Source organism: Bos taurus, chromosome 23, assembly GCF_002263795.3.
Source record: "Bos taurus isolate L1 Dominette 01449 registration number 42190680 breed Hereford chromosome 23, ARS-UCD2.0, whole genome shotgun sequence".
NCBI lineage: Eukaryota > Metazoa > Chordata > Mammalia > Artiodactyla > Bovidae > Bos > Bos taurus.
The window spans coordinates 3,739,044-3,761,861 of NC_037350.1; the positions used below are offsets into that span (position 1 = coordinate 3,739,044).

At 42.8% G+C, this 22,818-nt stretch overlaps 1 protein-coding gene across 29 annotated transcripts in view; it reads left to right on the forward strand.

Annotated features, from left to right (window-relative positions):
• DST (dystonin) overlaps nt 1-22,818 on the forward strand; it is a 514,523-nt gene that overhangs the window by 485,775 nt on the left and 5,930 nt on the right. For 16 of the 29 annotated variants that reach the window (XM_024983983.2, XM_024983991.2, XM_024983994.2 and 13 more), the window contains 14 exons: nt 17-176; nt 2,606-2,800; nt 3,247-3,375; nt 8,342-8,485; nt 9,165-9,353; nt 10,668-10,797; nt 12,722-12,885; nt 13,999-14,161; nt 15,735-15,889; nt 16,061-16,135; nt 17,113-17,130; nt 20,003-20,120; nt 21,271-21,342; nt 22,282-22,481. In XM_024983983.2, the coding sequence (XP_024839751.1) occupies nt 17-176; nt 2,606-2,800; nt 3,247-3,375; nt 8,342-8,485; nt 9,165-9,353; nt 10,668-10,797; nt 12,722-12,885; nt 13,999-14,161; nt 15,735-15,889; nt 16,061-16,135; nt 17,113-17,130; nt 20,003-20,120; nt 21,271-21,342; nt 22,282-22,481 (1,912 nt within the window). The remainder of the gene's footprint in view (nt 1-16; nt 177-2,605; nt 2,801-3,246; nt 3,376-8,341; nt 8,486-9,164; nt 9,354-10,667; nt 10,798-12,721; nt 12,886-13,998; nt 14,162-15,734; nt 15,890-16,060; nt 16,136-17,112; nt 17,131-20,002; nt 20,121-21,270; nt 21,343-22,281; nt 22,482-22,818) is intronic. The other 13 variants (XM_024983988.2, XM_059880507.1, XM_024984004.2 and 10 more) reach the window with 3 other exon arrangements.

Consider the following 22,818-nt stretch of genomic DNA (forward strand, 5'->3'; position numbering starts at 1 on the left):
CCATTTTTCCCGCCAGACAAAACAAGTTGGAGGAAGCCCTCTTATTCTCTGGGCAATTCACGGACGCCCTGCAGGCCCTCATTGACTGGCTCTACAGGGTCGAGCCCCAGCTGGCCGAGGACCAGCCTGTCCATGGAGACATCGATCTGGTGATGAATCTGATCGATAATCACAAGGTATGATTATCCGGGACATGTTATTTTATCTCGTCTGATTATTCTGAATATAGAGGGAACTGTAATTACTTCACTGAGCCTTTTAAGATCTAGAGACTGTGTGTCACGCTGCGTCATAGTCTTTAATATTGAAATACGTACGCCTCTGAGCAGAATCAGGAAGTCCGCTTTAAAAGCCATGCAGGAAAATTGCTTTAGTATCAGTGAAATACTTTGGTTTTACATTTCCACATCTGGTACCTTGCTAGAATTTGGGAAGTGATTTCATTGTCTGCCACTTTAAAGAGCTTTATAAGAATGTTTTATTATCTTTAGTTAATGCATTTAAGTAATTGTGTGATGCAATTTGAAATCACGCCTGCGGTGACCTGGAACTAGGTCGTTGCTGAAATACTGTGTTTGTGACATGAGCTGCATCACAGATCGGCGTCTCTGTTTTCAGGAACTGTGTTAGCCTTGCCCCCTGGACCTGTAGCAGTTCATGAGATAACCGTGTGACCATCAGGGATTTGATTACTACTTTAAGAAAAATGGTTTCCTTGCTATCTCCTGATATGTATGTTAAACTGTTGTAGAAGTCAGAGGTGATATTTGAGACTCCCACTGATACTGAGTGTGAGGTCTTCAATTAGGATCAAATGCTGTTAAAACTTAAAGAATTTTGAAAACAACATGAGGCCTGGTACTCTTGTAGGGTTGTTAGGCGCATGCACAGTTACAACACTCCACTTGAATTCATATATAATTCTCTATAATTTTGCAGTTCAGAAACTTTAGTTAATTTTAAATGTTCTCTTTACACCTTCCTGGTTATGCTGTTTTGATCTTATCTGTTAGTTTTAAAATAACTGGTGTTTTGCATATTTGTTTGCCTTTTTCTCATTCCATGATCACATTATATTCATAGAAGGGAATTTGTTAGGTTTGAACATGAACAGGAATTAAGAGAATAGATGAAGAGCATCAATCAGGTCTACAAACATGTTAAAAGCTTTAAATTATGTTGCTTTGCCTATACTGAGACAAATGTTTTGTGGGTGATTAATGCAGTCTTTCCCATCCCCTGGCACTCATTCAGTGAGTAATGAATAATGTAATGTTACTTTGTACATAAATGCCGTTTTTATAAGCTCACTGTCTAAATATTTACTCCCCTAGGCACTTGCCAGGTTTTTTATATACCAAAGGTCAACAAGAATGAATTAATCATTCAGCATTAGTAATACAATTGAAAGGCCCAATAAGAAGTTAACGTATGCAGAGTGCATTGGAAGATCTACTCAGAACCGCTGGGCTACTCGTATCACAAATGGAAGCATTAGAGCCTGTACCTTGGATCTGTGTGTGTGTGTGTGTGTGTGTGTGTTTATCTATGGGTACGCCTCATTTAACACTGTCAGTGTGAAGTCAGCAAAGAACTCATCACGCTGTTTTTGGATTATTTTCAACAGGCTCGCTTTTGTGAATGATCCAAGTATCAGACTAGAAACTCATGGATAGAGTCAAAAGGATAAAATGTGCTTGGTAGTGTTCGTTTGTGATGACTTTTTAGAAAAATAAGTTGATTTTAGTTTATAAAGGAAGATGGTTATTTGAAAGATCTGGTTGCAGACAGACTCTTAGGGTCAGAAATGGGTTCATTTTGTGGCCAAAGAAGTCATTTTAACCCCTGGCAAATCAGCACCAGAACTGGGCGAGAAAGAAGAATAAAAAGCTTTTTCTTCAAGGTGACAGATGAGGGGTTGAGCTTCTAAAACCTGTCCTCATGAGTTAGTGCCCAGGGTGCTATGAAAGATGCGACAGAGGGTTGTTAGAAGGAAAAAGGCTGCGTGCCAGCCCCGCTGGGCTCCCTGCCCTTCTCCTCGAGTCAGTCTCTGAGGCGCGTTTGCTGGTGGAGAGCAGTCTGGTGGCCAGCACAGGGTGACGGAGTCCAGAGCAGCTGGAACACCCTCACAAAGAATCACAGAGACAGTCTGAAGCATTTTGTTTTCTGGAGGTTGTTTATTTGGCCTCACCATGTGGCACACGTTAGGATCTTAGTTCCCCAACCAGGGATCAAACCCTTGCCCCTGCAGTGGAAGCCCAAAGTCTTAGCCACTGGACTGCCAGGGAAGGCCTGAATTTGATGCATTGATGCATGGGATTGAAATAAAGAGGGTGCCCACCAGTATTTAAACCCAACATATTATTTAAGAAGCAACATTCACTCAGGAAGGCATTACAAGGTTGATCAAATTGATGTAAGCCCGGACTTGACAGGAGTGGTGTGACTTGTCTTATTTTCTGAAATTCTGCAGAAAACCCGAGTCGTTAAACCGTAGGTGTTGGAGAGCCGTGCATGATGTTAGGTGCACGTGCCTGTTTCATATAGTATGTGTTACTGTTTGGGCTTGGCAATTAAAAGTTCGTTTTAACAAATTTGCTCCCAGGTCTTCCAGAAGGAGCTGGGGAAGAGGACCAGCAGTGTGCAGGCACTGAAGCGCTCGGCCCGGGAGCTCATAGAGGGCAACCAGGATGACTCCTCCTGGGTCAGGGTCCAGGTGCAGGAGCTGAGTACACGCTGGGAGACTGTGTGCGCCCTGTCCATCTCCAAGCAGAGCCGCCTCGAGGCTGCCCTGCGCCAGGTAAAGTCCTGTGCTCAACTGCCAGCGGTGCCCCCCTTGTCTCAGCTGGGATACTCAAGGGAGGAAGTTCTTAGAGCATCCTTCCATACCTTCTCCCACATACCATCTCCTCTCTGAAGAATTTCAGTGACTCACAGAGTGAGGTTTTCTAATCTTCCCATAAAAGTGCTGGTGGAGCCTTTTTTCAGCAAAAACATTAAGATGGGCTGCCATTCCCTGCAAATCAGATGGTTAAAATGGTGAACTGTTCTTCCTACAGGCATTTCCAACAGATTTTCCTACATTTGTAAAATGCAGCACCATATGTCTTTCTCTTTTTCCTGGGAATCATGGATATAATGAATCAGTTTAAATGTAAGACTTGTTTTTTTTTTTTTCCCATGGAGAGGAAGATGCTACTAACAAGCATATTTGCGAATCTCTTTCGGGCACACGTGCACCCTTAGGCGGAGGAGTTCCACTCGGTGGTCCACGCCCTCCTGGAGTGGCTGGCAGAAGCCGAGCAGACGCTTCGTTTCCATGGTGTTCTCCCAGACGATGAGGATGCTCTCCGGACTCTCATCGACCAGCATAAAGTGAGTTACATGAATGCTCAGTAAAAAATAAGTGAGAAAGCCAAACAAAATAGAGAAAATGAATTCCTGATTGCAAATACCAGCTGCGTGAATATCTTCGTTTCTGAGAAGTAGTGTAAGATCTGGTACGTTTTTAGAATTTATCTGTATCTTCCATCCTTACATAGGTATGTCCGCATGCACCTACCCACATGGATGTGTGGCTGTCTTATTATGCCTTCTTCATAGAAGGTGGATCTTTTAAGACTAGTTACTCAGAGGGGACCCTCCTACACTGTTGGTGGGAATGTGAGTTGGTGCAGCCACTATGGAGAACAATGTGGAGGTACCTCATAAAGCTGAACACAGAGCCACTATATGATCCAGGAACCCTCCTCCTGGGCATATGTCCAGATAAAACTGTAATTCAAAAAGACACATGCACCCCTATGTTCATAGCAGCACTATCCACAATAGCCAAGGCATGGAAGCAACCTAAATGTCCACCGACAAACGAATGGATAAAGACGATGTGGTACATAAATATATAACAGTGGAATGTTACTCAGCCATAAAGAAGAAGGAAGTAATGCCGTTATGCAGGAACATGGATGGACCGAGGAATTATCATACTAAATGAAGTCAGACAGAGGAAGACAAATATCATATGATATCACTTTCATGTGGAATCTAAACTATGATGCAAGTGAACTTACCTACGAAACAGTCTCATGGACATAGAGAACAGGCTTGTGGTTTCCGTGGAAAGGGGGAAGCTGGGAGGGGTGGATTGGACATTTATAGGATGGATGAACCGCAGGGTCCTGGTGTACAGTACAGGGAAGTATATTCAATATCCTGGGATAATCCGTAATGGAAAAGAATATAGAAATATGTATCTGTATAGCTGAGTCACTCTGCTGTACAACAGAAATTAACACAACATTGTAAATCAAGTATACTTCACTATAAAAAAGAAATTAAAAAATAAAGCTAGTCACTCTTGTTTTTCTGTCTCCAGGAAGCACGTTTTTTCTAGGGGGCTACGTGGCTCCTGACAAAATTGATCACTTTTGTTGCACTTAGGTACACATTAGAAAGATGAAATGTCCTTTTCTGAGCAGTATAACATCTATAAAATTACGCCATTAGAATTGTAAATTAATAATTTTTACCTTTGTAAGAAAGACAAGTAGTTTAATAACTGGTCTTGAAATTTTATTTTTATGCCTCTGCAATTCTGTTCCTAATCAAGAGCTACTTTAAATTCTTTTGCAAAGTAACTTATATTGCAACTTATAGATTAAAATGGTTTATGTAAGTAGACACACTATTAAGTAACTAACCAAATAAAATTCTGACCAAAGTTTTCAGATCAAGATTTTTCTTGTGATAATACATAGGACTCGCAAAACCCTTAGGAGAGTGGTCCAGAGAGCTCTTCAACAGATTATTTTCTAATCTTTGATTCTAAAAATGAGGAATTTGCAGTGCTAATAGTGTTATGTTTTCCCCCTGGGATATAGTGTTCATTAATTGTCTTAAAATTAAGTATCTTGAGGGTTTTTTCTGTTTTTTAATTAAAGTATAATTGATTTACAGTGTTGTATTAATTTTATAAATAAATATGTACATTGTATACTTTACATATACACACACACACACATACATACAGTCCTTTTTACATTCTTTTGCTTATGGGTCATCCCCAGATACTGAATATAATTCCCTGTACTACATGATGGGACCTTGCTGTTTTTTGTCCTATGTATAAAAGCTTGCCTTGGCTGACCTCAACTTCCCACTCCATCCCTCGCCCAGCCCCCTCCCTCCTGGCACCCGCAAGTCTGCTCTGTGTCCCTGAGTTTGTTTCTGTTTCATAAGTAAGTTCTTTTGTGTCACAGTTGAGGTTCCCCATGTAAGTGGTATCGTGTGGTATTGGTCTTTCTCTGACTTCTCTTAGTATGATCATCTCTAGATCCATCCACGTCACCGCAGAGGGTATGATCTCATTCTTTGTCTGGCTGCGTGATGTTCCATTGAATATATGTGCCACATCCTCGTTGTTCCCCCATCTGTTGATGGATCGCATCTGTTGGTGGAATCTAGGTGGCTTCCTTGTCTTGGCTATTGTGAATATGCTGCTGTGAACACAGGGGTGCATGGGTCTTTGTGAATTAGAGTTTGGTCTGGATATATTCCCAGGAGTATGATTGCTGGATCATATGGTAATTCTATTTTTAGTTTCTGAAGAACTCCCATACTGTTCACCATAGTGGCTACAACTTACATTCCCACCAACAGTGTGGGAAGGTTCCCTTTTCCCCATGCCCTCTCCAGCACCTGTCATTTGTAGACTTTTTAATGATGGCCATTCTAACCAGTGTGAGGTGGTACCTCATTGTAGTTTTGGTTTGCATTTCTCTCATAATTAGTGATGTTGAGCATCTTTTCATGTGCCTGTTGCCTGCTTCAATGTATTGATAGTATTAGTGTCAGCATTTCCTGTGAATTGTAAAGGATCTTTTTAATAACCATTGAGTAACCTTGTGTTTGTTGGAAACACATCGTTAATTCCAGTGTAGAACAGATGCCATCATGTATGGTGACTGCTTATTTTAATCACTATACTCACGCTCTCAGTGATGGTTTGCCTACCCTGTAGCAATGAAATATTGCCTTGTTATTCATAAAAGGGATGTGAGCTTGTATAACCTTATCTGGAGGAAACAAATGCTGCATGCACTTTTGCAAGTTGAAGCTAGACGGTATAAGTAGGAAAATGACATCACGTTTGCCATCCTTTTTTGACTCAGTTCAGTATTATGAAGATCTGCTTTGTGTTACCATGTGCTGACCGTCAGCTGCGTTGGGCTCCGCTGACATGCTGGGGTTTGGGTGTCAGAGTGTCTCCTGAAGCCCCGGGTACATAAGTGCCCTGCAGCACGACGCCCGCTGAGGTGTCACCACCTTCACAGCGGGGCCAGGAAGCCCTCAGAAACACGGGAGGCAGGCAGCCAGGCTGGGGTAGTGGTTTTAACAACAGATTCCTTTTAAATATTTTTAAGTTAGCATACAGTTACATGCAGTGTTATAAATGTAATAGCATTTTACAGTAACATTGTTCTTTCTTTTCCATTTCCTTTCTTGCCCTTCACACATTCACCAATAGAAGGCAAACAGAATCCTTAATTTCTTGGACTAGAGCCCTCTCGGTAGAATCCAGTTTCTAAATTGGCAGGGTTTCCCACGTGACCACAAGCCACCAAGCAGCGCTCAGTCGGGCCTGGAGGAGCCCGGGACGCTGTGTTGGCTGGCACCTGGTCCATACCGTGCCATGGGGCCTGGTTTGCAGTGTGGGAGTGGTTAAATGTGCATGATTGGGTCAGCTCCCCTCTGGAAAGGCACAGCTGCTCTTAACCTCTGCTTTTTTCTCTTCCTAGTAAAGTTTGTTTTCTTTTACCTTTAAGTGAAAATTTAAATATTTTTAAAGTAGGTCCTGATATTTGAAAAGTGGGTCATTAGAGTCTGTGAGTCTGTTTCTGTTTTGTACATAAGTTCATTTGTTTATGGTTACCAAGGGAAAGGGTAGGTGGAAGGATACACTGGAGTCTCAGGTTAACATGTGCACACTCCTATATATAAAGGAGGTACTCAACAAGGACCCACTGTACAGTCCAGGGAACTCCACTCAGCACTCTGTAGCAACCTTTATGGGGAAAAAATGTGGAAAAGAATGGGTACGTGTATATATGTAACTGAATCGTTTTGCTGTGCACCTACATCTAGCACAGCATTGTCAGGCAACTGTACCCCCGTGTAAACTAAGTTACAGCAGGTCATGTTAGCGGAGTGACTGGGCCTTGACTCCCCCAGCATTTATTCAGCCACAGAGACACGGAATTGAATGAGACGCTCTCTTGATCTTGTGCACCTTAACATCTGGTAGCTGTGCATGTAAATGGATTGTTTTATCAGAGCAAAATGCCAGCCTAGGACACATCAGATGGCCACTCTGGAGGTTCGAAAGGAAAGGTCACTAGACATGCACGCCCATGATTTGAGATGACCCCCTGGTTACCGGGCGTGGGTAACACCGGTGCCGTCCATCCCCTCCCACTCTTGTCAGGGCAGGAATCGTTCTTGGTGTGCGGTCCAGATAGATCAGAGGGGTCAGTGGGTATTTGAAATTCAGTGCAGGGTTCGGGAGGCATGTCACATTTTTTAGGGCCAAGATTCTCATCTTTCAGCCCCACTTTGTGAGTTCTGTGATCCATGAATCTACAGATACAGTTCTGATGGCCAAAAGTAAAGCATGTGAGATACTTGTAAGCAGGTTGGTTAGACTGCCTCCAGACCTGTTGAGGTTTGTGTATCCTGCCGAAGCTGAGGATAGCTCTCTTTACCGGACTTTGAGATGGGCGCTTCTCCCAGAGCCCAGCCCTGTCAGACCACTTGCTCCAGCCTCTCGGGCCTGCTTCCCGCCTGGATGCTGGGGCTTCTCTGCTGCAGCCCAGACCTTCCCAGTTCCCGGCCAGCCCGCTCTCTTCCTTGGCACTCTTTGGATATGCATTCCTGTCATTCCTGGCACAGTGAATGCTGCATTAAACACTAACCTCCTTGTCTTATTTGCTAGAACATTTTTTTTTTTCAGTCCATATTGTTTCTGTCTCTTAAGGTTTAGGCCAAGTCCCAATTCTCCTCTCTGTGAATGTAATAATTATCATATATTCAAGTTCAGGAGTGTGTTTTTTTGTATCATGTGTTTGTAAAGCATGAGATGGTATCCTGCAGTTGGATTTTGAGAGTGGGTTAGAAGATGCTTTTTCCGATTTCTGTTCCTCCCCTCTCTCAGTTCCTTGTCAGTGAACAATTTCCAGCTGTGAATAAATCGATTTAAGTTCTTGCTTGCTGGTTTAGCTCTGAGAGTCCAGTGGGCACTGCCTGAGTTTTGGTTTCAGCCTGCACGCCTTTGTTTCTGCCGCAGGAGTTCATGAAGAGACTGGAGGAGAAGCGTGCCGCCCTCAACAAAGCCACCAGCATGGGGGACGCCATCCTGGCCATCTGCCACCCCGACTCCATCACCACCATTAAGCACTGGATAACCATCATCCGGGCCAGATTCGAGGAGGTGAGTGCGCCGCAGGCCGTGCGTAGGGCAGCGGGAGCTATGAGAGTTAGGGCGAGGGGCTGTGCACACTTGGGCAATTGATGATGCCTTTAAGGCTGTGGGAACCTGGAGGCTTGCACCCTTTGTGAGACCATTCCTCTGGGTATTACCTGTCTCTGCCACCCACTTTTCTTGAAGAAGTTACAGGCGTTCTGCAGCTGTGTCCCTGAAACATGAAGAGACAAATACTTGGTTCACTGTAGAACTTTCTGTCCAACTCCACTTCATATCTGCAGAATAGGTTTTTCAGAGCCATCTATGCTTATGGAAAGAACTGCACACCCAAGTGAATTCGTTTTGTATTTAAGATCTTAGCTATTTTTATTTCCACCCTGCGCTCCGTGGAGTTAGCATGCATGATCCTTCAGGGGATGCCAGTTCGAACTTAAATTAGAAGGTGAAGGGAAGCCTGGGTGATTGATGGCCATCTTCCCTTATGAGGGTGACCAGTGTTGTAAAGGGTTCCCATATCCTCCACCAGCTGGGTCTCGGGACCATTGATGGAATCTTGAAAGATTGGAAGAGTTACGAGTCTAGCCCAGGGTTATCCTGATACATGTTTCAGTTTTGTGTACTTAACACCCGTGAAATCATGCCCTATGATGGAAGGGAGTGGGAACAAGGTCTGTTTGTCCATCAGGTGCTGGCCTGGGCGAAGCAGCACCAGCAGAGATTGGCCAGCGCCCTGGCTGGGCTCATCGCAAAGCAGGAGCTGCTGGAAGCCCTGCTGGCCTGGCTGCAGTGGGCCGAAACCACGCTGAGTGACAGGGACAAGGAGGTCATCCCCCAGGAGATCGAAGAGGTGAAAGCCCTCATCGCGGAGCACCAGGTAACAGACGTCACCCCAGCCCGCCTTCTCGGGCCTTCCCAGAAGGCCATGCTGCCTATTTCACTTCCTCAGCCCCCACCCCGGCCCTGGAGCTTCTCTCGCTTTGCTGGGGTCTCCTCCCCTTTTTGGACGCTCCTTCTCTTGGCCCCATCAGGGCGCCCCCCTCGGATGGGTTCTCCCTACCGGCCACCTCCTGCTCCCTCAGCGGGCAGCTCTCCCTGCGTTTTGTCCCCAGGCCCACCCCTCCCTCCTGCACCCCCGTGGCCTCCTCACCTCTTTTGTTCACTGGTCCACGTTTGCATCTTCTGCTGCCTGCTCTCAGCATCTCACAGGAAGCCCGCCAGTCCTTCAGACACATCTCATCTCAATGGGAACATACGGTCTCACTCAAAAAAGTTTCAGGTTCGGAAATGATGGGCATCGTACTGACCTACTGTTCGCTCATTCATTTCTTTAATATGTATTTATGAAGATCACTGAGTGTCAGATTACTTGGCTAAGCAATTAGCAGTGCAATCGTATTTTAATAGAAGTGTAAGATTTCAGTGCCTGTGCGGCCCTGAAGCGTCTCTGGCACCTGCAGTGTTAAAGTGATCAGTGTTCTCCAGGGTGATGAACATTCTGCAAACGTGCTTCACTTTTCTCACTTTTGTCTGCTTCGTCCTTTTCCCATCGTTTTTATCAGTCTCTGCCTTTGCCACAGATTTCGTATACAGGGACACATGGTCAATCATGATCATAAGCCCAAGGAGAGGAGACAAATGACAAGACAGTCAGACCTTTTAAATATAAACTTGAGCCCGGAGGGCCCTCACTGGTAGAGCCCATTTATTAATAGGGATATTTGAGGTGTTTCCACATTTAATGTGAATGCTTTCTGTCACTGTATATCAAAGACATCTTAAACACTTTAGATATGTAGGTGAGATGTGTCCCTAGACAGCCCAGCTGACTTGTTGCTGAGCAAACAGATAGTCACTTTGAGATTCTTCATGGGGAGCCAGGATGCTTGGTCCTGGCTGGCCACACACAGGTTGTGTTCTTCATACAGCTGCTCCCAGGGTGGTCTTCAAACGAAAACAAATTGCTTTTGAAACACTGTACTTACTACCTATAACGCTTTGTAGTCTTTAGAAGTAAGTAAATGCTGTATTATGGTGGTTAGATTTTTTTCCCCCCTAGATAAAACATGCATTTTGTTCTTTTTCCAGAAATCGTAGTGTGGTCTTTTTATCCTCTCTCTTTTTAATTCATTTCTAAAGATAGCGTTCACTGATGAACTTGTATTTAGTTGATATCACTGCTTTCTTTCAGACCTTCATGGAAGAAATGACCAGAAAGCAGCCTGACGTGGACAAAGTCACCAAGACCTACAAGAGGAGGGCAGCAGACCCTTCCTCCTTGCAGTCCCACATCCCGGTCTTGGATAAGGGGCGAGCAGGACGTAAGCAAGCCGTTTCTTTAAAATGAGGATGGTTATACAAGAAAGTTAACTTCCTTTTATTTTGAGTTTATGGTTTGACATTGGGACTTCTCTGGTGGCTCAGATGGTAAAGCGTCTGCCTACAATGCGGGAGACCTGGGTTCAGTCCCCGGGTCGGGAACATCTCCTGGACAAGGAAGTGGCACCCCACTCCAGTGCTCTTGCCTGGAAAATCCCATGGACGGAGGAGCCCGGTAGGTTACAGTCCATGGGGTCGCAGAGAGTTGAACATGACTGAGCGACTTCACTTTCCTCTCACTTTGACATTTTGGAGGCATAGGTGATTCTACACGAGCCCTCAATAACAAAAAGTTTTCTTGAAAGAAAACATGGGCTACGTATTATAGCAACTTATTTTAAAATAAGAAGGTAAATCCAGGTTTCTATGTGTAACCTTATTTGCTTGAAGTATATCTTTAAGATTAGCCAGAAGAAATTAGAAAGATTTGCAATAAGAACAGAAATCATGACCTCCTTTGAAATGACTTGTTCTGCTTCTAGTATGTAAATAACCTTCAAGTGGAACGGAATAGGAATGACCGTGACCTAACTGTTCACTAGTAACCAGTAATCTGATTGATTTTGCTCATGGTCATATGACTTCAGGCTCTATTTACTGACTTCCCAGCCTGTCTTGACCCAACAAAATGACATCAAATTCAATAATAGCTTGGATAAGGTTTAGAAGACACACAATTTATACCAATTTGTTGATTTTCTGAATGCTGTATTAGTTAAAAAAAAAAAAAGAAAGAAAAAATGGTTTTGGGTCTGCCATGGTAAGAAAGTGGTTAGGGACTCTGCACAGACTCTTGGCTGTCCTGTGCCATACCCCTCCCCCCCACCAGCTGGATCACGCAACCTTGGACATGTTATCTAAACCCTTTCTGAACCTCAGTTTTCTCGCCTGTAAAAGGGGAGGATTATAACCTTCTTGGGCTGTGGTGAGGATTTAATTTAACTGCTGTGTGTGAAGTGTTTAGCGTACTTCCTGGACCATTGTTAAATATTAGCTCATTAAATTATGAGCTAATATTAAATTAGCTTTTTAATTTAATATTTAAAATTTTAAATTTAATTTAATTTTAAATTAAATTAAAAATGCTCATTAAATATTAGCTATTGATATCTCTGTACAGCCCCATGGGGGTTAGGAAATCTAGGCAAATCTCAGCTTGGACACTACCTTCCTATGTAAGCTGAGGCCAGTGATGTGTTTTTCCAGCTCACATCGAGCCGTTTAGTTGGATCAGGGAGCTCTGTGATGTTATAGAAGCCTGTAAGTGATAGAAAGAGGGCGGAAGCTCGAGGAGGGTGGTAAGTTGGGGCGTGAGCCAGTGTGCGGGGCTCAGCCTCAGCAGGAAGCGGGCCTGGAGGAAGGCCGTGCTGCCTCACACCGGGTGGTCAGGTTGGGGCTGTCGGGCGTCTCACTGACTGCAGCGTCCCCGGCATCGCCTGCCCGCAACTGCCATCCTCGGGGCCTTAGCCTCTCAGTCACAGCCAGGCTTCTGGAACCGAGTCACAGACAGCAGTGCCCTGATTAGGTAGCAAAGAGGAAGGTGGCAGGGTGCTTCTTTGGAACTCAAGTGGCACAGAATTTAGGTTGAAAAGTGTTTGAAGCGTCAGTGTATTGAGAGAGCATCCTAGTACTTCAGGGCTCCTGTCAAGACACGTTAAAATGCCTCTGTCTCTGAACAGTATGTGATCCCTGTTAAGTAAAACGCACTTGGACCCTGATACCGCACTTCACCTCAATCAGAGTTTCTACTCGTCACAGTCAGTAGGGAACTTGATTCACTCTGAATGAGGAGCAGGAGAGGTCAGACCTTAACACCTTCCAGAACCCTGGAGACTTTGCCATCCTAATCAAGTTGTGTTTTAACAGGTAAACGCCTCCCAGCCCCAAGCTTCTATCCTTCTGGATCACAGACGCAAATTGAAACCAAAAATCCCAGGGTCAACTTACTGGTGAGCAAGTGGCAGCAAGTCTGGCTTCTCGCCTTAGAGAGGAGGCGGAAGCTGAACGACGCCTTGGACAGGCTGGAGGAGGTGAGGGGCTCGTGTGGGCATACTGGCATTTGCCCCCATTCACCAGGACGCAGTGCCAACGTCTTGGGTTTTTTCAACATTTCTGGTAATAGATAAACTCTTGATGTCAGAGTGCATATTTTATTAATATTTCTGAAATTAATGCCGCAAGTATGAATGTTTTTATGGCGAAAAAACCCCTGATAGATGGGCTTTGGATTTAAGGGATCAAAGTCAAAAACAGATACATTGTAACATAATCAAAAGCTGCCGCCTCAGGTAAAGGTCTGGTTTGACACATTTGCTGGCAGCATCACCTAGCAACTGTAATCATTTATAATGCAGATCTTTTAATTATACATACTCTGATCTGAGGCTCTTAGAGTTTCAGATTCTGGAGCTGGTGAATGTTCAAAAGGTGGGAGTTGAGAGCGCCTGGTGGCGGAGAGCTCGAGGGGTTAAATGGGTCGTGCTGAGCTGGGCCTGCTCCCCAGGGGCACAGAGAATGAGTTTGCTGTACCAGAAAATTTCCTTTTGACATTTTGAGTTTTGTTTCTTCTGCTAAGTACAGAACAGAACAGTGGCAGTAATGAAATAAACTTTACAGGGTAAGCATTGAGGCCCCCTTTGCAAGACGATGTCTCTCTTGGAAAGAACGATGTGTGTGTAGTCTAGATGACCATCAAAAATAGCGTTAATCATATTGTGTAAGATAGGATTCTTGTCATCTAGAGCAGCAGTCCCCAGCCTTTTTGGCACCAGGGATCAATTTCGTGGAAGAGAGTTTCCACAGACCGGGGGTGGGGTTGGGGGGGGGTGGTTTCAGAATGATTCAAGCACGTTACGTTCCTTGTGCACTTGATTTCTGTTATTATTGCACAGGCTCCACCTTAGCTCATCAAGCAGTGGATCCCAGAGACTGGGGGACCCTTGAATCTAGAGGGTCATTAAAAATAATGGTAATTCATATTATATAAGATACAATTTTTTTTTCTAGAGGACCATTAAAAATAACGTTCATATCATATAAGATAAAATTTTTGTTGTCTAGAGGATCGTTAGGAATCACACTCATGTTGTATATGTAATTTGAGCACAGTAGTCACGCAGCCAAATGCCTCTTGCCCTTTTCAGCTTAGAGAATTTGCCAACTTTGACTTTGATGTCTGGCGCAAGAAGTACATGCGCTGGATGAACCACAAGAAATCTCGAGTGATGGACTTTTTCAGGAGGATAGATAAAGATCAAGATGGGAAAATAACCCGACAAGAGTTTATTGACGGAATCCTTTCCTCAAGTAAGTCCCAAGTGAGGTGGCCAGAATGAATGTAGTTTTTTTAAGAAAATGAGCACAGTTTAAGTTTTGGAGCCAGGAATCTTGTGTTATTTATAAGTAATTAGCATCACATTTAAATTCGGCTTTAAAGTCATTGCCCTCAAAAAACCAAAAAACCGTTCTTGGTTAAAATGTATGGCTTTGGAGGCAGGCACACTTACTAATTGTGTCACCACAGATAAATGGCGGTGGGTAAGCAGGTTGATAATTTTTAATTCTTAGATTGTGTTGCCTGGCATAGAATGGGCAGTCAGTAAATGCAAAGCATCCCTCTTTTCTGTTGTAGTTCACATTCTAATCTGATATTGTCATTAGTAGGAAATTACAAGGCTATAGAAATTCTTAAAGTACGTGCCCCCTTCTTGTTGACAAAATTAGTTTGATCCTGTGTTTGTGATTTCTTTGGCGGAGGTTACCGGAAACCATTCTCAAAGTAAATTTCATGTAAATTATTCCATAAGTGGTACTTGAACCATATGAAATTTGCTAATCTTAAATAGCTTTTAGCCTAGACAAATAGCCACTTCAAAGGATTCAGGTAGTAAATAAGGGTAAATTTAGGCCACATATCTAGTGATTGTGCTTATGTTACATAAATCAGGTTTTTCTCTTTTTAAAGATTTTATTATATTTGATCATGCTAATCATTTAACTGGCCACACTATAATTCAGATGTACAACCAAGAGTGTCTCAAGGCAGAATTAACAAGTTAGTGCCACTTACTTTTTTTTTAAGACTTAAAGGGGACTTCCCTGGTGGTTCATTGGCTAAAACTCTGCACTTCCGCTGCAGTGGTCATAGATTCAATTCCTCGTCAGGGAACTAAGATCCTCCAAAGGACCCACACGAGGAGGCAAAAACAAAAAAACCCACACAAATCTTTTTTGTAAAATTTTATTATAGGTGGAAGGTCTTATCAGCTTTCATTGGGAGTAGAGTGTACTGAGAATATCTTAATTATCAGTTGTATGTGGAATCTAAACAAAAAGTCGGACTCATAGAAACAGGGCAGGAAAGTGTTTGGCCGGGAGGTGGGGGAGAGGCTGGTATGAGGGTACAAATTTCCAGATATAAAATTAATAAGGCCTGAAAATGTAATGTATGACTGTGGTTTATATATGTATATAAATATGTTTGGTTATATATGTATAACATACGTATGTATATGTATATATACATGTATATATATATATGACATGTATATATGTGTATATATATATACACACACACATATATATACATATGTATGTATATATGTATACATTATATATACATATATATATATATGACATGGTGACTATGATTGATAACATGTATAGATTGGAATTTGCTGGAAGAGTGAAACTTACTCTTACCAAAAAAAAAGTGCAAAAGATAAATATGTTAGGTGATGGATGTGTTAACTAGATGAGAGGAATCCCTCCACAGTGTACATATATCACATTATTATGGTTGCACCTTAAATATCTTGCAGTTCCATTTGTCAGTGATTCCCTCAATAATGCTACTTACTATTGTTTTGAAACTGTTAAGAGTTCCCTACCAGCCGCCTGGAGATGAGTGCAGTTGCAGACATCTTCGACAGAGATGGTGACGGGTACATCGACTACTATGAATTTGTAGCTGCCCTTCACCCAAATAAGGATGCATACAAACCCATCACTGATGCTGACAAAATCGAAGATGAGGTACTGCTTACCTTTATACTGTGTGCAGAGGTCACCTCATGTTCTGCCCAGATACCCTGCATGATTGATGCTGCAGCTTTATTTCCACGTTTTGTTGTTACATAACGGTTTTAAGGATGCCACGATGTAATATTAACATTAGAGTGACTATTTTATCATTGCTTTTGGCAGGTGACAAGGCAGGTAGCTAAGTGCAAATGTGCAAAACGATTCCAGGTTGAACAGATTGGAGATAACAAATACAGGGTAAGTTTCCAAAATAGCTGTGCGGTCTGCTTAAAGGATGAGAATTAAACATGTGATCTGCATTGCTTCCCAGGAGTGCTAATGACTTATTTTTACCATCTATCAAAGGGTACTGGTATGTGAAATTCCAGCTTTTGTAACTTTAAATGATATAAAGGTAGCTTGTTGTATATTAGGACATATCTTTGACATGTACAGGATGTCCATTCAAGGAGAAAAATATTCAGAGGAAAACACATCTTGTATATTTAGATTGCTTCATATTACTTTATAATCTATTTTATTATGATCAGAGGTAAGTTTTCATACCTTCAGTAACAAAACTATTCCAAGCCAGGAAGCAAAGTTAAAATGTTGACTCGTTTTTATAAACGTGAGAAAGAGGCAGTGTTGTCCTCTGATGCAGAAATTTTTTTTTTTAATTTAAATCTCAATAATTCAGTTTACCTTCTTTCAAAACAATTACTTGAAAGCACTTGTGACTTAGTCACACTTTCTCTATCATTTTTTTCTCTCTTTTTTTGGAACATCTCTTATTTGTAGTAGCTAGATAGGAAATGTGCTGGTTTCCCTCCTATAGTCTGTTACTTATAAATGAAACAGTATTCATTTTGTTTTTTGTATTTCTACATTGAAAAACATTCATCTATTGGGCTGGCCAAAAAGCTTGTTCACATTTTTCCAGATGATGGCACCGAAAAACCCAAATGAACTTTTTAGCCAACCCAGTATACGTTTGAATTTTTACCTTAAATTTGAAGCCCAAACACTTTCCAAAAAACTTGCATAGAAAATTTTCTGATTATTTGGTTTGAAGTTGGGAAAAATGGGTACCTGCACATCTCTAAACTAGATACTATATCCAGAATCCCAAAGTGTGAGAGAGAGGGTGTGTGTGTGTGTTTTCTTGAGTCATATGAAAAGTTTCCTATTGAACTAATTGTGTCTTTCTTCCATTTTTCATTTTTTTTTATCAGTTCTTCCTGGGAAATCAGGTATAAACCAGTGGAATGTATTCTCCAGTTCCCAATGGTTTTTTTTTAACTTTAATTCATAGTCATTAAAGCTTGCCCTGGCCCGTCTTTCCCATGCTGTCCCCCTAGCGGCTACATTGTTGGTTGGCGTGGTGTTTCTGTCAGCGCTATAAGGGTCCTCGATCCAGGACTCCTTTCTGCTTTGTGTCTCAAATGAAGAGATTACCTTCAAGCACACCAGATAATCAGTTGTAGTCTGGCTAGGCACAGTGTTGAGTGCAGTTTTCAGCCCTATCTTTGATAATGCTGTTCCCACCTGTCACACGCAACTGCTCATCGCAGCACAAACTTGACTGTTGACAATCTCCGTGTGGTCTTGGTGCTTGGCCATTGAGGAGGAGGTTGCTCTGATGAGGGCAGTGAGAATAGGGCCAGCCTCTGGCAGGGACCTGGGAGGACAGCTCAGAGTGGTCAGCACGGCACTCGGCCTCAGTGATGGTTTTCTCCAGAGCAGCCACCATCCGTGTGCCCTGGTCCATCGAGTTCGGGCTTTGCATTCTGGGTAAAGTGTCGCTCTGACGGTCCTAAATGATACAAATCCCCGTGAGGAGCTGTTTCTCTTGTGACTTGACGAAATCCTAGCCGTGCTTATGCCGTTTTGCCCTCAGATTTAAGTCAGAATAGACTGACCAAGATCAGCATTTTATAACTAAAGACAGAGAAATCATATTTTAATTTAAACAAGGAAAGTTGTTTTTTTTTTTTTTTAACTCTGTGCTTTTGAAAACAGGCATGCTATTTGTGACACCTGACCATTTGTGTGTGCCCAGTTGCTTCAGTAGTGTCTGACTCTACGCCACCTCGCGGACGGCAGCCCAGCAGGCTCCTCTGTCCATGGGATTCCCCCGGCAAGGCTCCTGCAGTGCACTGCCATGCCCTCCTCCAGGGGATCTGGCCATATCTACAGATACTACTCTCCTCCTCAGTTTCTAAGTCAGATTAGATCTTAAGTTTCAAACTACCAAGTATCATTTACTTGGAAGCAAATTATTTTTTCAAATAACATTTTAAAGTCATTTTGAATAGATGTTTTGAAACCTTCCATTGGTTTGCATAAGAAGTTACTTTCCCTTTCTTGTTATTTTCTAAGTTAGTAATTGTGACAGCATCTTTTATTTTTGGAAAGGATGAAATGACCCCAAAGGTTTAAGTCACTGAAAATACAAACAACAACATTATGTATTTTTCAATTTAGCTGTTGAAAAAAATCAGGGAAATTCTGAAGACATTGGTACCTGTCAGAGAATGCCATCTCAGAATTTAAGCTTATTCATATTTAGTATGATGGAAATAAATTGAAATATCATCCCTATAAAATAAATATTTTATATTATTTATATGTGATATAAATATTTACCTATATCCTTAAAGCTTGTTTTCAGTGTAATCTTGGACCAAAAGTGTATGTATGGTCTGATTATCTGGTTCCTTAAGGGTAATTTTCTTTGAATCCCCTCCTTTTCCTTTGCTTATTAGCAGCACCAAATTTTTTCTAACAAATTAAATATGTGTTTTGATTTTTAAATTTTAATTTACAGTTCACTAGCAGGTTCAGTTACAGGAGAGTTGAAATCTCAAGGCTTAAAAACCATTTTAGAAAAAGCAATGTAAAAAGGTTTGATGTGACTATCTTGAGTCCCACTGGTACATTTTACATACTTTCTGGATCCTTCTGAGTTTCAGGGTCTGGGATGGTTGGCTTTGTTCTAGTGTTCTCTTCCTGAAACTCAGTGTTAGAATTTATGAAAAGCAGCAAATTGTTTCTACTTCAAGTTTTTCTATTTATCTTTCATGAGCCCAGACAAATAGTCACAATTGTATGTTCCCTGCCTTAAAAAGAAGCTCTTTATGTCAACTTGACTGTTGATTTTGCTATGGTATCCGCCAGGTTGGCAACCATGAAATTCAGTCTGGTGGTTTTTGTAAGTTGGTCATGAGCTTGTTAGAAATGATTTAAGGGTATAAAATCATTTCTCATGGGCTTTCATAGTAAATCAACCTTATGATCAGAAACTGCCTGCAGTCTACTTGTATATTCAAGAGTTGAAGAATTTGTAGCATATCTGAGTGATCAGAGATCCACTGAAAGTGCAGGAAAAGACAAATGCTTCTCAGTGTCAGCAATTTTGATGCATACAGCTTTAAAGAAGGCCTTTTAGATTTAAAAGCTGTATCATTCCTAATGTGTCAGTGTCTGTCCAATATGACAGTAATCTAAAATGGCATGTTAATCCAGCCTTTAACAAATTAGCCTACCAGATCATTAGTGATGCAGAAATTTTATTTAACTGTGAAATTTGTATTAGTCATGATCATTTATTGTCTCTTTTGCTAAGTCAGAATTGCTTAGAGAAAGCAGATGAGTTTATGAACATTTCTGCCACAGATTTCCAACAGCTTTAGGTGTAAGATGAAGTTTTCATGAAGAAGAATCAGAGTTTATTAAATTTTCTTTAGGATCATGTTACCTCCTGGAACCCCCAGGAGACTGGATCAGTGCTTATTTTCATGGCTGTGTTTACTCTCTAGAAACATTTTTCAATTACTTCCTTACTAATGTTGTTTCTGTCGTAAGTGAGAAAAATCATTTTTAGAAGAAAGCTTCAGGATTACACGTGATAACCTTCGTCATCTTTTTTCACCCTATTTCCTCTGGGCTAAATCAGCATGCAGCCGTCTAACGCAGATCATGACAAACCCCTCTCTGAGATTTTACTAATCGCTGCGAACTAAGCAAGAAGTTAGAGTTGGTTGCTTATAGCAGATCGCACTTCCTGCCTTGGCTGAGATTTACTCTGGACAATTAGAGGGTCTTCTTTCTTTCCCTTCCCAGTTTGGAGACTCCCAGCAACTTCGGCTCGTCCGCATCCTGCGCAGCACCGTGATGGTTCGCGTTGGAGGTGGATGGATGGCGCTCGATGAGTTCCTAGTGAAAAACGACCCTTGCAGGGGTAAGGAGACGCTTACCGTCAGGGTAGTCACCCCATGCAAGTATGTCCATCCTGTGTTATTTTCCAGCATCAAAAACATACTGGGGTGTACACCTGAATCTATCACAGCATTGTTCATCAACTCTGCTCCAGTGTATCAAGTAAAACTATACTCCCAGTACATAAAGTCAAACGTTTTTTAAAAAGTTAGCTAAAAATAACTTACTGAGGCTCATTTTGATCATATATTATTGGGTTGGCTAAAAAGTTCTCTTGGGTTTGCCCATAAGACATTACGGAAAAACCCAAACGAACTTTTTGGCCAGCCCAATATGATGAATGTTCACATTGGTCTGTCAGCCTGAAGTTCCCAAAGAACTTGGGGCAGTTGTGTAAACTGTGTTCCTCGCTCTTTTTTTTTTTTTTTTTTTTTCCACTTCTCCTGGATAGCTGGGAGACTGGGGGATGGGAAACACTAGAATGTATTTTTCTGTATGAGACACCCCACCATCTGCAGTTTTCAGAATGAGCGATTCTACCAGCCAAGGACAGGATTTCCTCTGTCATTGAAAAGCAAAGTAAGAGGAAAGAAAACCGAGTGATGAAGATTGAAGATAGTGTACAGGAGAAGTTTGAAAGCAAAAGTGTTTCTGAAATTAGGGGGAGGTGAGGAAAGCAGTATTGAAAAAAATGTTTAAACAATAAGCTCCTGATTTGACTCTGAATTTTGAAGTTACAGATCAGCGCCCTAAGAAGGTGCACACACACCGCACCATAGCACTCAGGTGGGTGGGACTGGGCTCGGGTGGCCAGTCCGCGGGCCTCCCTGCTGGCCACCGTGGGTGATGACGCCTAAAGGAGTGAAGTAAAAGCAAAGGCGCCCTTTTGTTTTGTATTTGGAAACAGTGCAGCCTAAGGTAGCACAGCTCCACTTATGAAACAAGGGAGAAGGCCGAGTGCTCTGTGCGGTCGCCTGAGAAAGGCAGCTTGCCTGGGGCAGGGTCTTCAGGTGCGGTTTTCCTCCCGAGTCAGCCCTGTGCGTGCTTCTCTTCTAAACTGTGCACCAAGGCCCGACCTGAGAAGCCTTGGCGTAGTCGACCACTGTGCTGTGTTTCTTCTTCTGCTAACAGTTCTCTTGAATGTGATTGATATCCTGTGTCATTTCTTCTAGTTCATCATCATGGGAGTAAAATGTTACGCTCGGAATCAAACTCTTCAATCACTACTACTCAGCCTACTATAGGTTGGCGACCCCTCTCTTTGCCTCTCCCCTCCGGCCTCTCCTCTTTCCTCCTTTGACATTCTTGCTTTCGTTGTTTGTTTTCAAATAACGCGCTTCATCCATCACATATGGCTTAACTCACATCCAACTGAGCTGGTGCTTCCAAATTGAAACTCTCGACATTGGACGCCCTTCCAGTGTTGCAGACGCAGGGGTTGTGTCTGTGATCAAACACAGGCCAATGCCCCACACGCGAGGCTCTGGCGGCGCCTCAAGAGCGCGTGCACACGTGTCGGCCTGAGTGTTGAATCACAGATGACCTCCCAGATCCTCCGGTCTGGCGTTTGTTATTTTGCATGTTGTAAAACCAGGTTTTTAAGGCATAAAATAAAAATACCAGCCGCCTTCTTGAAAGTGAAAAACCCGAAAGTTTATGTGTTGTCATCATGATTAATAACCCATCTCTCATTCTATATAACTGTTCAATTAATCCTGATGGTGAAATATTGGTCTCAATCTCCTGGCCTCAGTAGTACCTACAAAAGCCATAGTCCCTGCCTCCCTGGTCCCCTTGGGGTGGGGATGGCATAGGGAAACACTGCAGGCATCAGTAGCGGGTGGATTAACGGTATTTGAGCATGAGCTTGTCATTTTCATGCTGACTCTCTCTTTAATAGTGGTTCCTCTTGCTCTGGTGTCTAGTGTTAGAAGAAGCACACTTTTATTTTTATCTTCCCCCAACTTACTTGTATCTAAAAGGAATGCATTGTAAAGGAATGCATTTGACTTTTTGTGATGCTGAGTTGGAGTTGGCATGGCAAAAAGGTGTTCTTGCAATCCTCCACGTGGTCTGTGGTGCCCGGTGGCGATTTTTCCCCTCACATACTGAGCCCCTGTTTTTTGTTTTTTTTTTCCCTTCCTTTCTTGTGTGTGTGCCTTCTCACGTGTTCCACCATCCAGCTAAAGGAAGGACGAACATGGAACTGCGGGAGAAGTTCATCTTGGCGGATGGAGCCACTCAGGGCATGGCTGCCTTCCGGCCGCGGGGCCGGAGATCCAGGCCCTCATCCCGGGCGGCCTCGCCCAGTCGGTCCACGTCCGTGTCCGGTCAGGCCGGCCAGGCCGCCTCCCCGCAGGTCCCTGCCAGCAGCACGCCTAAGGTAGGACGCGTTTTCTTCTCCTCCACACTCCCCGTCTAGAGCAGCAGTCCCAGCCTCTGGGATCTAATGTCTGATGTTCTGTGGTGAAGCTGCTATAATAATAAATAGGAATAAAGTATGCAATTCATGTAACGCTCTTGAGTCATCCCCAGACCAATCCCTGGTGCCAGAAAAGGTTGGGGACTGCTGTGCTAGAGTCTGCTTTTCAGTGTTTGGGGTTCCTAGAATTTGCAGGACCAGCTTTCTCCAGATGTGTCCCTTATCACAATATGGAAGATGCAGGATTAAATATATGTGTGTGGATGTGTGTGTGTGTGTGTGTGTGTGTGTGTGTGTG